Source organism: Glycine max, chromosome 14 (assembly GCF_000004515.6).
Source record: "Glycine max cultivar Williams 82 chromosome 14, Glycine_max_v4.0, whole genome shotgun sequence".
NCBI lineage: Eukaryota > Viridiplantae > Streptophyta > Magnoliopsida > Fabales > Fabaceae > Glycine > Glycine max.
The window spans coordinates 46,134,498-46,151,886 of record NC_038250.2 but is presented as its reverse complement, the minus strand read 5'-3'; the positions used below and the strand labels follow the sequence as shown (position 1 = coordinate 46,151,886).

Below are 17,389 nucleotides of genomic sequence, written 5' to 3'. Positions count from 1 at the left end.
GGCGCTGAACCAAGGTTGCTATCTGACGGTAAAGTGTGAGCAAAACAAAAGGGTTGGAACATGATTGTTTTATAGACTCCTTGGATTTTGACAATTGAGACATTGCTTTCTAAAACCTGAAAAAGATATCATAGGGAACATCGAGCTTCTCAAATATCGACTGTTCAAGGGAAATTCATTGATATTTGAGAACACAATGTTTAGCGTTAAAGCTTGTAAGTTGCACTTTCCACCCTAAGCTGGCTTCCAACATATATATAAAAAAAAGTGTAGTTTTGTTTTATCTTTTGTCTTTTCATATTACTGCCTGCTTTTACCCTTGACAAGGAATTCTAATTCCTTGGTAACTTGGTTTCCCTGTGGATATTCTACGATATGCATGAAGATTCATTGATGAAACCCATGCACGTAATCTCCAAAATCCAAATATGTTTTTCTTGGTTGAGTTAACACGTGACTGTTTATATATGGGGCCAAATCCACGTACCCTTCAAGGCAAAACCTTTTAATTTTTTAATTTTTCATTGTTACATATGTTGGCACAATATGTCAAGTTTTGAATCCAAGGCTAGAAGATGTAAGGAGATTGATGTAACTTAAATTAGGAAGTATTCTTGTCCAAATTCAATATCTTCTTTCTTTCTGTTGTCTCTAAATACTTTGTATTATGCCCAACATAAAGTTAGTAAGAGGGGGAAACTTTGAGATGAAAGATTAAAATTAGAAATGCTAACAATATACTCTTTTGGTATTCTCATTCTAACATTCACATGATTGACTGAAATTGATGATAGTAAGTATTAGAAAGAGATTTATTAAAATGGATGATTTTCGATAAAATTTAACCTATAATAGTGTTAGAAAAGTGTCGCTAACATTTCTTCTAAAATTATATTTAATCTCATACAAATCATTAGTAAGAAACAATAATTGTTTTATCAATTTTTTTTTTAAATTTAATCAGTTTGGAGTTCCGAGCACATTGGTCTCGAGGATATCAATATCCACACTTGAAGTTTTGAAGATTTGAGTAGGTTCAATTGCGATACAAACTATACATAATGAAAACATCATATATACGGGTACTTATCCTGTCTTGACTATGACGAGAAAAAAAATCAAATTAATTGTTTCAAGGCCGCAGTTGAGTTTTATATGATAGGAATAGGAGCGGGTTAAATTATAATAAAGTTAAATCATAAAATTAAGCTTACATGTTAAGAATTCTTAATATCCTTAACATTTATTATATGTGTAATTTGATCTAAATTGTGTTTCATTCTCGTATATAATTTATTTGTTTAAAGAAAGAAATATGGTCCATTTATCTTACCTACCTTGCTGTCATATCTACTACAAATTTATTTTTTTATTTTTTTATTTGTGAAAATCGAAAACAATATCAAAATGTTAACAATAATTCACGCATCCTACTCAACCAATTGAACTAGATCCCATTGACACTCCTTAGTTAGATCCTACATGTATAGAATTTGACTAAGACAAATCATGATATCATCGAAGTTGACTTTATGTCAACCTTTCTTTACTCCATTCATTGTATGTCACAACAAATAGAACTTAATGAGGAATAAATTAAAGTTATAACTAATTAAGTTACCCGTGTGTGATACAAGATATAACAGCTTTTTAATATTAAATTTAATTATTTAATTAAATTATGTGTTCTAATTTTTTTAAATACTATGGAATAAAAGCAACTAAAAATAAATTGTGCATATAAGGTATAAGATAATTATTGACAACATTAAATTATGAAATAAATGCAATATAAGAAATATTATTATATTGATACAAGCCATAATTTATTGAAATGGTAATATGAAATTTTATGGCATAAATCCCTGGAAATAGTATAAAAATAGTAAACTCAAACTTGCTCCATTGAGTCTAAACTGAAATGTATAAAAAAGATGATAATTCACCTTTTGTGTTAGACATTTTTTAAAACTTCTTTGTAAACCACATTAAATGTTTTTGTGCCCTCTTTGTCTCCCACCGATTATCGAAATCTTCAATTCCTTTTTATATGTGACAACATATAACTAATCATGAGAAATAACTGATTGTGGAAGAAACACTCTAACATGCTTCAAAGATTGGCTTTGACTTTTGTTAATAGTCCTTGCAAATGATACAGCTAACACAAATTACTTTCTTTAAAATTTGAAAGGGATTCTAAAGGAGTTAATAATCTAGGTATATAAATCTTCCTACCCAATTTACTTCCAAATATGACTTTTCCTTCAAGAACATATTTGTTCATTTTTGTAATGATGATTTGGTACCATTGCACAATCTAATGGATTGATCAATGTTTCTTAATAATATATCCGGTACTCCTATTTTGAGTTTCAACTAATGATTAGGTGGACTTGAAGTAGTAATTTTATTAAAAAAATTTAGGGGTGTGAACATCATCATGTTTATCTATTCCATCATAATTTGAAAAAAGAATATCCAAACTTAAATATGTGCTTTCTTCTCCTGAAAGTAATGACATGTACCTATTTATGATGTCAACCATATCATTTTTGGGACTTGAAAAAATGATGGATCATTAATGTTATGTAAGAAACTTGGATAAGTACAATTGACTATAGTTGCAACAGATTCTTCGCCTGATTTTATCAACAAATCATCTGGCATATCAACATGTATGCCAACATCATTGTGTTTCTCCAATTGTTCGATTTCCAATTCCCAAAACCCATTCTGAGAACAACTTCATTTCTGCAACATTTGAATTGAAACTTCTTGTGAGAAGCCCGCATATTTATATTTCATGACTGGAAGTATTTGTCATAAGTCCACACCTAATACAACAACTTTTCCACTAAAAGACAAACGTAAATTTCTATCATTAACAAAACAAAGAATGTCCCTGAATGTCGTATCTACATCTTGAGAACAATGCTTATGTGTCATTGGAGCTTCATCCAATATTATCAATTTTGCTTTCACTATCAATTCTACAAGGGGGCTTCCTTGCTTGATATTACATCTCTCCAAATGTTAGTCTTTCTTGTACCTCCATAACCATACTGAAAGAATAATCCTGGTTTTGATTGAGCAATATGTTCCATGATAGTGTCATATATTTTTCTTTGCTCCACGTTCATTGTTGACATCAATGAGGAATACGTTCCATGATAGTGTCCTATGACATCAATGAGGAATGTCCTGCTGTCAAAGTTTTTTGGTCATACTTTAACTCATCATATATCAATTTGTTCCCTTTGTTTGAAATTAAACTAAGATTTGGCGGAGGCATCAAAGAAAAATCAAATAAACTCCTATTGTTACTTTGAATTAAATATGCAAAATGTTTTTGAATTAAATTTAGTTAGAAAGTAATTAATTAATATTAAATATTTTTATTGATGATAATTTTCAAATTTAAGTTAGACATAAATAAATTAATTGACATCATATATAAAAATATATATAAATATAACTATACAATAAAAAAATAAATATATCTTACCATGCTTAATTATTTTGAAACTTTTAATTAAGGTGGAAAGAGGAATAGTAATTGGCACAAATATTTAATTAGTGTTCTGAAATGTTAGTTAATAATAGGTAATTATTGTGTAATTATGAAGATTTTAATTATAAGAATTAAATAGTATTAATTAAAAAATTTATATTGATAAAGACGTAAATGGCCATAATTTTGTAACGATAACTAACTAATTAATTAATATGGATTAATTGTATTTATAATTGGTCTTTTTGGATGTAATCTATACTACTCCATTTGTAATTAGTATTGTATTTTTAAAGGCTAAAATATTACCTTAATGATTTTCAACTTAAATTCTATATAAAGAAAACATAAGAAAAATAAATAAAAATAAAAATAAGTTATTTATATATAATAAAACATATATATATATATATATATATATTCTAAAAAAACATATATATAAATTTAATTCCCAAAAATATATAATAGAAAACATATATACAAATTAAATGTAAAAGGATATAATAAAATTAAAATACACACGGTAAATTATGAACAGGAATTAACAACTACAGCTTTTCTGATGAATTAGACAGTAAAGCTTCCAAACCAATCCATGAATTCTACACATTGGATGCTATCAAGCCGGCTTAAGGCCCAAGCAGTAGCAAAGGCTTTAGGCCCCCAAAAAAAATGTTCCAAAATTTTTTTTAGTATTAATATACCTCAAAAAAAATTATTATAAAATTATATTTAATCAATAATTTTGCATCACAAAAAGCTCAAAAAATTAATTTTAAATAAAATAATGATAATTTTAATAAACTATTTTATGAATAAATAAAAAGTCTTATTTTTAAATTTGTTTTAAGTCCTTGAGCCGCCTCCGATGTTATTCATCTTACTATTTTTTTTTTTTTAAGGAAAAGAGATTGTGTAGCTACTTTAACAACAAAATCCTTATTTTTCTTCTCTAAACACTCTCATGATTGAACCGCACAAACCTCTTAATTTTAATATTTTTTCTTAGTGCTACTTTATCATCCTTAATGTAGGGTTGCTGGAGCAATGCTGGCTCCTCAAGTCCTTTTTTTTTTGTCCACCTTTAATGACAAATTTAAAATAAAGGTGAAACTTTTAATAACAATTGATGTGAAGATGTGAATGGTTATTTTATTTTTTTAATAATAATATAATAATTTAATTTATTAAATTTTAATATGTTATCAATTTAAAACTATAAAATATGATTTTAAGGGTAATGGAGATAAAGATGTAAGAAAATGAGAATAATATAGGTGAGAGATGCAGTAAAAAAGAAGATTTATATATAACATAGATAGAAATATCCTTCAAGGCTCGTAGCCTTATACACTTTTGGTTCCGTGGGTGGGTCAAGGGTTGTTTTCTTTACCCTTAACTGCAATCCACTTGGTTGTACGTGAGAGGCCTAAGAGGTTTTTACTTCAACAGAAAGGCTGCATGTTGCAATAGGGCAAGAACACAAGCCATGAACATGCAATTTGTAGAAGTTTTCTAGCTGACATATTTAGATCCCCACACTCCTACATGCTTTGTTTATAAGTTCATCTTTTTCATAACCAAGGTATTGTTTGAGGAGTGTTAAATATATCCCATCATATGCTTCTGATTACTCAAAAAGACAAATATTATAAGACTTAAATATTTCTGATGTAATAAATGTTTTTTCCACTAACTTTTTTGTTTATTTTGTATAATCAAAACCCAAAAGGAAAACATCACATTCCTAAGTGTAGCCTAATAGGCTCTAATATCAATACGAGAGACTAAAAAATATTAAAAATTATAAAAACAGAAGAATATTTATTTAATATCAAATGATGCTACATTTATTACTTATATAATAATGAAATTCATCAAAATTTGTAATTTTAAATAAATTTTATCAAAAAAAAAGATTGGTAATTAATTAAGTTTTCTAATAGAGATTAGAGGTCAATAAAGTTTACTTCGCATCAACTGTTGCTACAAACTGTTTGCATTTGGAATGCTGGCTTTTTGGGAGGCATATGACACATACCCTGATATGGGAATTCAAAGATTTCCAAGTCTTTCTTATTTGGATCAGTGTGACAATGAAAATTCATGCAAAATACACAAATGAATTATACAAGAATGTAAGGTTTTAAAATTTTTACTTCTTCAATGACCACTCACGTGACACTACGTTTCTTACTACATTTGGAGAATAAGAAACTACTATTGTCATCTAAACATACAATAGAGTTACCATAACTTTAAAATTCTAGAGACAAAGCAAGGTTATTCCTTGCATTGAACAGAAAATAACAAGTGCATCATGGCAAGGCAAGCATACATATACAAAATAATCATGGAGTTTGTAGATTAGAATCAGACTCGGATGATGTGTTAGGGTTCTTCAACTCGGGAAGCCTAATTTCCTGTATGTTCCTAACAGTTTCATCCATTGTTGGCCTATTATCTGCCAGCTTTGCCACACAGGCCAGTGCAATCTGAAGCATCTGCACCATCTCCTCTTCAAAATATTGCCCTCTAAGAAGTTCCTCGTCGAAAACTTCAGCCGTCCATTCCTCGCGAACCACAGACCTCACCCACCTTGGAAGATCAACCATGTCCTCATAGCCAGGATATCCCAGTGGGGCCTTGCCAGTGAGCAGTTCTAGAAGGAGCACCCCAAAGCTGTAAACATCAGACTTCTGAGTGATCCTCCGATACTCGGTTACTTCAGGAGCACGGTAGCCATTGGCTCTTGACATGGTTGATTGAGTGCTCATCATAGGAGTGAGTCCTACATCAGTGATGCAGCCATCATGTTGTTGGGTTATGAGCACATTGGAGGACTTGATGTTGCCATGAGTGAGTTTTGAGTCCATGTGATCAGTGTGAATGGAAGCAATTCCCTTTGCAGCTCCTAGTGCAATCTTCATTCTTGAATCCCAGTCTAATGGAGCTCTTCCCATGCCTCTGTTTCCTATTGTTGTTTGGGAAGGATAGAAGAATAAGACAAAGATATAGCTTTGTTACAACTTACTCCGTCAGTCCCTAATTATAAAACTCTTAGAAATTCGTTTGTCCTTTTTTATAAGATCTTTTTCTAATTTCTAGATGCATCAATTATTTTTTCCTACATACTCTTACTTATTCTCTCTCCAAACATTAATGAGAAACAATTAAGTGAATGGAGAGATAAGAAAATGATAATTTTAGAATGATAGTACAAATAATTGACAAAATTAACTAATTTTCTTAAGAGGACGTGAATTAGTTGAAATGATTTTATAAGGAAAGACAGAGGGAGTACAGTTGAGAATAGAAAATGTGTGTCATCTTGTTTCATATATGAATTATAATAACATAATGCAGCTGATGAATGATGAACAAAAGATGGCATATTTTGTCCATTATCTTGACTAATCCATAAAATTTCTGGTAAACAATCTTCAACGGTGATTGGTTCTAAGTTCTAACTTAAGCTAATTTAGCCTAGTTTAATTATAACACAATCTCTCATGTAGAAATAATAAAACATGCTACTTTTTCCATGACATTAAGTCAATGAACTTCTTTATTAACTTACATAAATATTGACTTCAGTTTTTTCCTTTCGGTTACTCACATCAAGTTGCTAGATGATATAATGCAATTGAACAATGGAGAAAAGACAAGGAAAACTAACAGAAAAGACAATGTATCAATGTAAATAAAACGTACCGTGCAACAAGGAAAACAAGCTGCCTCCTGAAATGTAGTCATAGACTAGAAGTTTCTCATCTTTGGAATAGTAATAAGCTCTAAGGGGCATGACATTGGGGTGCCTTCCAATTCTTCCTACAACCTCCATCTGCTGCTCAAACTCCTTCTTTCCAACTAGAACTTCCCTCAACCTTTTAACCACCACTGTTGTTCCATCCTCCAAAGCAGCCCTATATGTTGTTCCATAGCTCCCCTTTCCCAGAACTTCAGCTGAAGCCTTTAACAAGTCTTCAAGGTCAAAGCTGTAAGAGCAACCTTCAAAGAAAAACAACTTGTTCTTTTCAGCCTCTTGCACTCCACTCCCAAAACTCTTTGAAATCTCAGCCTTTCCAGCACAAGGTGCCTTTCTTGTCAGAATGCCACTGCTTTGACTCTTGTTCCTCTTCAAACAACATACAAAGATAATCAAAAGTAGGAGGGAGATGAAGGCACATCCTCCAATTGCTAGAGCAAGTATAGTAGCTAGGCCAAAGTAGCTCTTTGAAGTGGTAGCACTTCTATTTTGGGGAGTTGCTGCTGGAGAGAGTGGTTGATAAACAGGAGAAGGAGAAGGAGAAGGAGAAAGAGAGGAAGTAGAAGAAGATGGAGGAGAGGCTGCAGAACAATTATTGAGAGGTGGTCCGCACAAGTGAGAGTTTCCAACAAAAGAAGTGTATGGATAATTGATGATGGAATTTGGAATTGAGCCATTCAAGTTGTTATAGCTCAAATTCAAATACTTAAGACTTGTAAGGTTTTTTAAGTCAGGGATAGCTCCAGAGATGGAATTGTTTTGGAGATACAACCAGGTGAGTCTACTAAGATTCTGAAAGGTAGTTGGAATACTTCCAGAAAAGTTGTTAGAAGAAATATCCAATGCTATGAGTTTAGGTGAGATAGTGGAAGGGATTAGGCCTGAGAAGTTATTCTGCTGCAGGTTTACATATTGGAGTGAAGGAATGGAGAGAATGTCAGAAGGAAGGTTTCCTCTAAGGCCATTGGAGTGAAGGCTAAGAATTTTAAGAGAATCTAGTTTTCCTAGGCTGTTCTTTGGAATGGAGCCCTTGAATCCAGCTCCTGGAAGATGGATTTCAATGACACTAGTTCCATTTTGGTTGCAAGTGACACCAGCCCAAGAAGTGCAAATTGGAGTAGAATCACTCCAGTTTAGCCTTGGGGCATGTGGAACATTGGAAAAGAACTCAAGGAGAGCTTGTCTGTCAGAGTTCAAGTCAGCTTCAATCAGACCAAATAGAGACACTGTGAAGCTTAGTAGAACAAATGGAACTGCATGGAATTGGAACTTCATAGGTGCTTGTTTGGTGTGAAGTGGAGGCAAGTGGTAGTTCCTATCTCTGACCTTTAGCTGTTCTTCATTCTTGCTTGGTTTAGCTTTGAAAGATAATGATAAAGTGTTAGCGAATCATATAGCAAATAAGGATAAAAATGTTGAAAGTCATAATGAACTACTTTTTTGTTCAAGAGTCATGGATTCATTTCAGTAAGCATTAATTTAGTCTAGAAACAATGATGTGCCACTTGGAAAGTGATGAACTTAAACATGAAATAGTGGATTAGATTATTAGTTTACAGATTGGATTTAGAAATTGTGCAGAAATCAAGTCCAATAAGTTGAATCAATTCCTTTCTTAGAGAGCTTGAATTTTAGTATGAGAATGTTACATGTGGTAAAAAATTCAAATAAATCAGTTGAAGAAAGTTCATTCTTTCAGCATTTGTCGTGCTATCAGTACTCTTTCAACTACAAAGAAAAAGACAAAGGCTTCACTGTGGACTTTAGTTAATGGGGGACTAAAGTGCACTTTTAACTGAGAATAAAGAAATTCTCACATGAAATCAGTTCTTGCATGTTTCAAAACAAGCAAGAAGGAAGAGAGGGAAAAGGAAGGTAGTAATTGAGAATCCAAGAAAAAGAGAACTCGAAAAAAGAAAAAGCTAAAGTTTGACTCTCTTTTGTACTTTCTAAAGAAAAAGCATTCATTGCTAAAAGTAGGCTGCTATCTCTTAATTTAAAATGATATTGTGAATCATGAGTGCTGATTTCTAGTTTTTACCACCATCAATGCATACTCTAAAAAGTTCATCTTCATTCTTCTTCTAATATTGAAAACTATTTTTGTCTTGGAACCAGATTGAGGCATTTACGGGGGACAACGGATAATCAAAAGGGATGCAAATGGGTCAAAAATTTCACACTCAAAGCAATCGTACCATCAATATTTTAACAAATACAACTTGCTGATTCCTCCAGTGAAGTCATGCAAACAAAACATTCCACTTAGAAACATTACCAGAAATATTAAATAAATAAAACTGTCAGCAGAAAAGGAATTGCAAGAATTAACATATACTAGAATAACACTCATAGCAAGCATGTATACAACAACAATAAAAGCCTTTTCCCACTAAGTGCGATTAGGTATGTGGATCACAGGGCGCCATTCGACTAAGTTAAAGACCATATTTTCAGAGATATATGTAATATGGAACATTGCAAGCATGTATACACAAAAAACATATATACAGATCTGTGAAGAAGATGGTTAAAAGAAGCATTGGATCAGATAAAAAAAAACAATTATGATGACTCATCTATGAGCAGCAGAGATAATCAACTACAAATGGACCAGCTTCATTAGAAATGCCTTGTTTTCCAATCCTTAATCATGGAAAGTTTTATATGAAGCACTATAAGTCTATAAGTTAACAACTGCAAGTGTTCAAATTTGGAATTTAGAGGAATTAAGAGAAAATACCTTTGTATGAAATTCAGTGTGAGGATGCCTAGAACAGAATGAAACAAGATCATGTCACAAAAACGAGTAGGAGATATTTAATCCAGTTCAACAAGAGAGAAGTGTTATGAAGTTCAAAATTTCCCACTTGCCATTTAATGAGGATCAAATGAAATGGTGTGCAACAGGGCTAAACTAAACTTATTGAGCACGCAACATATGACATTAAACTATGAAATAAATAAAGAGATTAAAACTAAGCACTTGGAGTTGGTCACACCAAGATATTCACACAGAGCTATGTTATATCATTGATGAAAGAAAGAAAAAAAAAATCATTTTCCTACTCAACTACAAATCTGCAATGACAGCAATAATGAGGGAGCTAACCTACAAAGTCTTCAAACTAACTCACAATCACATTAATGTGCACCTCTTGCTGTTGAAATTAGCTCAACGTATATAAGGAAAACAAACAGCTATCATGGGTTTAAAGTCTAAACGTTTGAAATCCAATAGCAAGACATAAATTAAATTAGCTGGCATGTCTTCGGGAATTGACCCTATAGAGTATAGAGTACCAATACAAACTAATTAAACAACGTACAAGAGAACTTTACGTGTGGTTTGTAGCATAAATACAGCGAGTATTTCCAATGTGTAACGAAGATAAAACATCTAACTAACAATGCTTCACAAAAGTAGTAACGACTTGGATCTCTTAATCAAGTGGTCCAAAATTCGTAGTGTTGATGTAACTAATTATTGTATAAGTAGTGGAGCAGAAAATCAAATCTTGTCTTTATTGTTGTTCCCTCTCTCTTTCTCTTCTTTACATGCTTAACACATGACAAAATTTGATATCTATATGACAATATATATCTTCGAGAAGGCACTGATCCCACTAAGAATATATTCCTCTAAAGCCTATAGATAGAAGATCAAGATACTAAAATCCACAATAAAGCAATCATTATTTACAAGTGTTGAAACTCTGTTGAAATCCTTGGACGATCAAACACTAATCCAAAAAAGTAAACCTTTATCTTGCAAAGTTATTTTGTTATATCCGAGCTTATTGTGTATTCTCTCTTTGGAAGCTTTGAATATTGTATTCAATTCAAACTATTGTTTGAAATGTCAAGAGTGGTTTGGTGATAAAAAATACTTGGGTGTTCCTTAATTTCAAGGGAGATCAAATGTGTTTCAAGTATTGCCTAGAGAATACTTGGAGCAGTCAGAAGTGACAGAATAAAATACTTGTTTAAAATTTGTTTTTGATTAATAAAATCCTTCAAGGTTTTGAAGAAGAATTGGATGTAGCTCGAGTTTGAGTGAACCAATATAAACGGTATTTTTTACTCTAACTCTTGTTATAACTTGTTTTTCTCTTTTAAGTTATCTCTTTCATGCCTTGGACACACAAGTAGGGGTGGGAATAGGTCAGACCGGTCTACAGGGGTCTACGACCTGGCCTACATAAAGTCTGATTTGACCTGCCCTATTTAATTAAAAGGTTAGGCTCAGACTTTTTTAAAAGCCTATTAAATTAAATAGATCAGGCTTAAGCTTATTAAAAAGCCTTTTAAGCCTAATAGGCTGGCCTATATATATGTATATATATTTATATTATTTTTTGGGTACCAATATATACTTATATTATTTTTTGGGTACAATTAATTATTTTTTTGAAACTAGCAGACTTTGATTACACATTATTGCTCCATAACTTCTATTCCTATAATCAAGTAAGACTTTAATTACAATTTATCATGTGTCCCTTTATATTCCTCATTATTTTTATTTGTTTTCCTATTCCTGTTAATGTTTTCTTTTCCTTCAACTTTCCTATTAAGTTCCTACTACTCCAGAGCAAAGGAATATTAATGTGAAGAAGGCTTTTAAAAAGGCTATCAGGCCAGGCCAGACTTTTAAAAAGGTCTGACCGAGCCAAAATAAAAGCTTTTGATAGGCTATAGGCCAGACTCAGGCCTCAAAAATTCATCGCAAGCTAGATTTAGGCCTTTTAAAGCCTGGCCTAACCTGGCCTATTCCCATCCTTACACACAAGCTTTGTCAAAATTATTTGTTATTAACTGAACACTATCGGTTAAACTTGTTTATGTAAAATTGTGTTCAGTGTTGTTGGATGCTTTTTAAGAACTTTGTTTTTATACCTCTTTTGATAAATAACTTTGTGAAAACATTCATTTTGCAAAAAATACTTCAAAGTATATATTAAAACATTCAAAGTATACATTTAATCCTCCTTCTAGTGTTATTTGTATTTCACAATATTTATGTTCAATTTAAACTCAAGTCTCTTCTTTTTATGTAAAGAATCTTTATATTAAATTCTAATGATCAAGCACATTTAATGAGTGAAAATTATTTCTTTTTTTTTTTCTAAAACATGTTATCCATTACTAGGCACAAAAACTCAAAACATGATTCTCATTTATAAAATGCAAATTTACATTTTTTATTTCTATGGTTATCTCCAATTTTGATTTTAGTCTCCTTTTAAATTTATTCACCAATTTGAACACAATTGGAAGATTAAATTTATGAATAAATTTAAAAAAAGACTAAAATCAAAATTAAAAACTAGGGGAACAAAAATATAATTTTACCATTATAAAATCTAGTTTTAACTGCTCTAATATAAACATAAACCTCAATTAAAAATAAACAAATGTTAACGGTGTCATAAAGACATTAGTTAAGAAATTTAAGGTACAAATGTTTTTTATTGGACACAAAAAAGGTATATTATTCATAATTTTTTTAAGCTTTTCTATGATTTATACAATAAAATTAGCAAGACTTTAAGAAGAATACCAAGAGATTTGGTCATTAAGCTATACTACTGCATTAATATAAACAATGAGATGATGAAAGGAATAATGGCTTTACATTTACCCTCTTCTCCTAAGTATCACATGACCTAAATGCTACTACCCTTTTCGTGTTCCTTTCCTTCTTCGTCAGCATGTTGCCGGATGTCAATTTGGGGAGTTTCTTCAATTTTTATTATTGTGTTCATTTATTGTTCGTTATGTTGTTCAATTTTGCTCATTTCAATTTTTTGGTAGGTTATGTATTATGAGATTTCCCATTTCCCTCTAAGTTTTGATGTCAAAAAGACTATAGAAACAATGGGAAATCTCAGAAGCAGTGCACAGGAATGTTAAGCAACTATCCAACAATTTTGTTGTTTCATCCTTTTTGCTGCCTAGCCTGTCATATCTCCAAATTATCAATTTGACCTTCAACTTTGAAAAAAAACAGACCCATGTCAATAATTTGTTTTAGAAGAAACCATTTTTTATAAAAAGTTTGTAAAAGTGACCCAAATGAGTCAATCATTCCATCAAAGATATAGGCAGAGCAATGCTCATATTATAACATGCACCAAAAATATGATATTTTGTTCCGTTCGTGAAAACCATTATTTTATCTATAGCAAGATGAAGTAAAATATAAAATTTCACACTCTGCGAGTGCTATCAAACTCTTAAACAATGAAAAATTACTAGGAACCGTGATCCAATATTAAGAGACGGAAAATAGAATATCAATAGTAATAAGGAGAAATTGTGCATCATACCAGAATATAACATTAAAATAACCAAATCGAAGAGGTTCGCAAACAAAATTTAAGTAAATGGAATGTGCTGACAAAATAACTCAAATTCACTCTTGCAAAACTAATGTTATCCAAAAGTCTAGTATTTCCAAATTAAAAGACAGACTAAGAACTAGTAGCAGTATCCAAAAAGGCTCTTCCAGGTTCACGATTGGCCAATGGTCCATGGCACCCAAGAAGCTGCAAGATAACAAAAAGGAAATTATAAGTTAAAGAGGCCAACTACAAGCACTTAAAATAACTAAAGAAAAGTGCTAATTGAATGCACAATACGAATTTCATTCAGAAACGTCCTCAAACGCATTCCCAACTTCAATGTTACCAATATACATCAGCAACACTCAATCTATATGTCATACAGTTTCAATTATACCACATGTTGCATTCATGAGCAGCTTCACATTACCTTTGCATTCACACCATCGGGCACAATTCTGTTCTCTGACTTGAACTTGAGATAATCAGAACGGCTAAACTTGGTGAAGCCCCTGAGCAATCATTTCATACAATAATTGGAGTTAACTACGCAGTCCAAATCTATAATTCAGTTAAAGTGGGGGAAATTTCAAACATCTGCCAGTAGAACAAACACATACCATTTCCTGCTAACTATAATCTTTTGACGACCAGGGAACTTGAACTTGGCACGGCGAAGAGCCTCCTGAGCATGATGGCTGTTGCTGTCCTTGCAGCGGACAGAAAGAAGGACCTGTCCAATAGCCACTCTAGCACAAGTACCCTGTGGCTTTCCAAAAGCACCTCTCATTCCAGTTTGGAGCCTATCAGCACCAGCACACGAAAGCATCTTGTTGATCCTAAGAACATGGAATGGGTGCACCCTGACTCTCAAGTGGAAAGCATCCTTTCCAGCAAATTTGGCCATGTACTTGTTGCAAGCAATGCGAGCAGCTTCCAGGGCCTCACTTGAAACATTTTCCTTCTCCCAACTAACCAGATGGACACAGAAAGGAAACTCATCAACACCCTTCTTCTTCATACCAACATCATAAATCCTGATCTTGGGATCAGGAACACCACGGCAGAAACGTGACTTGGGGTATGGCTTGTTCTTAATTTGCCTATAACACCTCGCAGGTCCTAAACCAAAAACCATTCAAAATTACAATCAAAACAATAACACAAAATATGAACTAGCTTATTCCAAAGACATGAGATTGTAATTTCAGACACAATAGCATACATGCTTAGTGAATATTAATGCTAGAAATTCACAACTTAGAATACAACATGCAAAATCTGGACCAGTTTATTCCAAAACACGAATAACATACATTTTTAATGGATAATAATACTAGAAATTGACAACCTAGAAAAAAAATTCGTTGAGCACAACACAAAATGACACATACAGTGATTGATAAACAAAATAAAGCAATCACCAAGTTCTAAATTTAATTAACAGCAACAAAACCAACACGTAAAATAAATCAAATCTAATCTTCAATTTTCAGTAAACGATTTAAATCAAAATTGAAAGAAGAAACAGTTTTCGTGTTTCAGAACAAAATAGATTCAGCTAAGAACTCCATAAACCAATAGCAGATTTCAACGCAGTAGATATGAAATTGAAACGAATAATTGAAATTCTGCGAAAGGTGAAAAATGCTTAGAACTTACTCCGCCCCATGGCTGCGTCTCTGTCTCTGACTCTGCTATGCACGCGTTAGGGATGAAGCTGCGTACGCGAAACCAAACCCTAGAAGAAGTGGTTTATATAGAGGTAGTTTGCTTAGGGCTTTGCCTGTTTACGAGACGGGCTTTTGTTTTGGGCCCAAAATGGTCCATTAGGTCCAGTTTCTCCAGTAAAGTAATAAATTGGTTTTCTAATGGCAAAATATATCATTATCAACTATAATCTGAACAATTCAAAATAAAATAAAATAAAAAACTATAAGCTGAACAAATTCAGATTTACGAAGTCTAATATGCATAAACATATTCTTTAGTCTACAGATGTAAACGTGAGCACCAGTTGGGTTAAAAATTGTTGGTCTTATTTTTTCTAGATTGTTTTAATTTGACTTACTAAACGAGGTTAATCAATCAAAATTAGTTGGGCCAATATGTGTTGATCCGTGTTTTTTTAAAAAAATTATTGTTTCTCTTGCTTTTTAGTTGTATTTGTTCTTGATATTTTTACATTATTTTTTATTATTTGAATTTATTGTTTTTGTTATGATAAATTAATTGATTTTTACAATAACTAACTTAAAAATTATTATTTTAATATTTTATTTTTTAAATTAAATGAGTCAGCTTCTAAGTTTACTCACTCTTGCTGAGTTCAGTTGTATATTTTTTTCTGAGAAAAAATGGGAATCGTATTGAATTAATTTACTTATTGGACAGTTTATTGTGAACAAAGGTTAGAGATGTATTTTATAACATTTTTTTTAAAACACTTTATTGTTAACTAAAATTTATTAGAAATAACATTTTTTTTGCAATAACTTATTAATTGTATGATTATTTCTTTTGATTTTGATTTTGTAATTTTTAATCAAGTTTAATCAATAATTATAGATGTATTCAAAGTATTATTGAATTTATTTCCAACACATTTCTTTATATAAAGCACACTTGGATAAATGTTGTTTTAGCAAGTGAATGAACAATGTTGTTGTGATCTCTTAACAAATATTTTAACAAGAGTAAAATAAAAGGCAATAAAATTCAATTTCATTCCATTTTATTTTATCATAATCGATCTAAACATACAAATAATGATTTAAAAAGTTGAATGGTGATACTCTAACAATAATGTAAAATAATGTTATTATCAAATTACAAATTGATATGACTTTTGACAAACAAATTTTATATTATTTTTCTCATAATTTTATTCAATTTGTATATTAAAGGATAAATAAGTATTTTGGTCTCAGAAAGTGTGAGATCATGACAAACTAACTCTTGAAAAATAAAAAATTTAAATTTAGTCCTTTGAAAGTAATAAAACGCAATAGATTGATTTTGCTGTTAAATTTGTGAGATCATTTTGTTGTAATTTTCATAAACCAATTTGACAATAAGTTATATTTTTTATGACTAATTTGACATTAAGTTGCAAAGTTAAAAGATCAAATTTGTCATTAAATTGTATAGAGAATCAATTTGTGGCACTTTTTGCACATTCAATGATTAAATTCAAAATTTTCATCTTTTAATGACCAATTTGTCACTGCCTCATATCTTCAGGAACCAAATGGGTATTTACACTTTATTAAAAATTGGATAAATAACAGTTTTCATTGTTGCACTTTTACACTCGCTAACAATTTAATTCATATTATGAAAATGATTAATTTAGTTCACAATTGTGCAAATGTAACAACAATTTAGTCATACTCTCAAGTAATATTTGTTTTCATTAACATAGAATGCCTAAGTGGTACATCAAATATGGCATGACAAATCCACATGGGGGAAGTGACATCCATGTGCTAGGCTAGGTATGTGTGCACCAAATTGTTCGTTCATGTGTGAAGATTTTTACCTTTTAAGTCTCCATAAAAATTAACCATTCATTTATCCTCTTTCTTTTTACCTTTTGTGAGAGAGAGACTAAATCGTGGTTGTTAAGTGTGATATTCTATTTCCCGCCTTTGCATTATCAGTGGCCAACAGTGATGACGTGGTGACGATTGGTTTCTTGCCACTTTTAGAAGACGATCTCTCCTTATGTGTTGAAGATGAAAGACAACCTTGTAAGGT

At 31.5% G+C, this 17,389-nt stretch overlaps 2 protein-coding genes across 3 annotated transcripts; both read right to left on the bottom strand.

The window, feature by feature from the left end:
- Positions 1–5,640: 5,640 nt before the first annotated feature.
- On the bottom strand, positions 5,641–10,278 carry LOC100775340 (probable inactive receptor kinase At5g58300). Of its 2 annotated transcripts, XM_003544805.4 has the most exons (3): positions 10,027–10,278; positions 7,229–8,641; positions 5,641–6,488 (listed from the first exon to the last, which is right to left on the bottom strand). In XM_003544805.4, exons 2-3 carry the CDS (start codon positions 8,556–8,558, stop codon positions 5,866–5,868), a joined length of 1,953 nt encoding a protein of 650 aa, XP_003544853.1. In that variant the 5' UTR covers positions 8,559–8,641; positions 10,027–10,278; the 3' UTR covers positions 5,641–5,865. The 2 variants fall into 2 exon arrangements, with proteins under 2 accessions (XP_003544853.1, XP_040864881.1); XM_041008947.1 differs by lacking the exon at positions 10,027–10,278 and having other exon boundaries at positions 7,229–8,974.
- Positions 10,279–13,604: 3,326 nt separating this feature from the next.
- Positions 13,605–15,356, bottom strand: LOC100305619 (uncharacterized). Its single transcript, NM_001251121.2, has 4 exons — positions 15,293–15,356; positions 14,251–14,752; positions 14,061–14,142; positions 13,605–13,834 (listed from the first exon to the last, which is right to left on the bottom strand). Exons 1-4 carry the CDS (start codon positions 15,300–15,302, stop codon positions 13,760–13,762), a joined length of 669 nt encoding a protein of 222 aa, NP_001238050.1. The 5' UTR covers positions 15,303–15,356; the 3' UTR covers positions 13,605–13,759.
- Positions 15,357–17,389: the final 2,033 nt, after the last annotated feature.

Coding starts and splice junctions, on each gene's coding strand:
- LOC100775340 (XM_003544805.4), bottom strand. CDS start 8,558: ATGAAGTTCCAATTCCATGCAGTTCCATTTGTTCTACTAAGCTTCACA. Junction 6,489..7,228: donor CTTGTTTTCCTTGTTGCACG/GTACGTTTTATT, acceptor AAACAACAATAG/GAAACAGAGGCATGGGAAGA.
- LOC100305619 (NM_001251121.2), bottom strand. Junction 14,143..14,250: donor ATTATAGTTAGCAGGAAATG/GTATGTGTTTGT, acceptor ATGATTGCTCAG/GGGCTTCACCAAGTTTAGCC. Junction 13,835..14,060: donor CCGATGGTGTGAATGCAAAG/GTAATGTGAAGC, acceptor GTTATCTTGCAG/CTTCTTGGGTGCCATGGACC.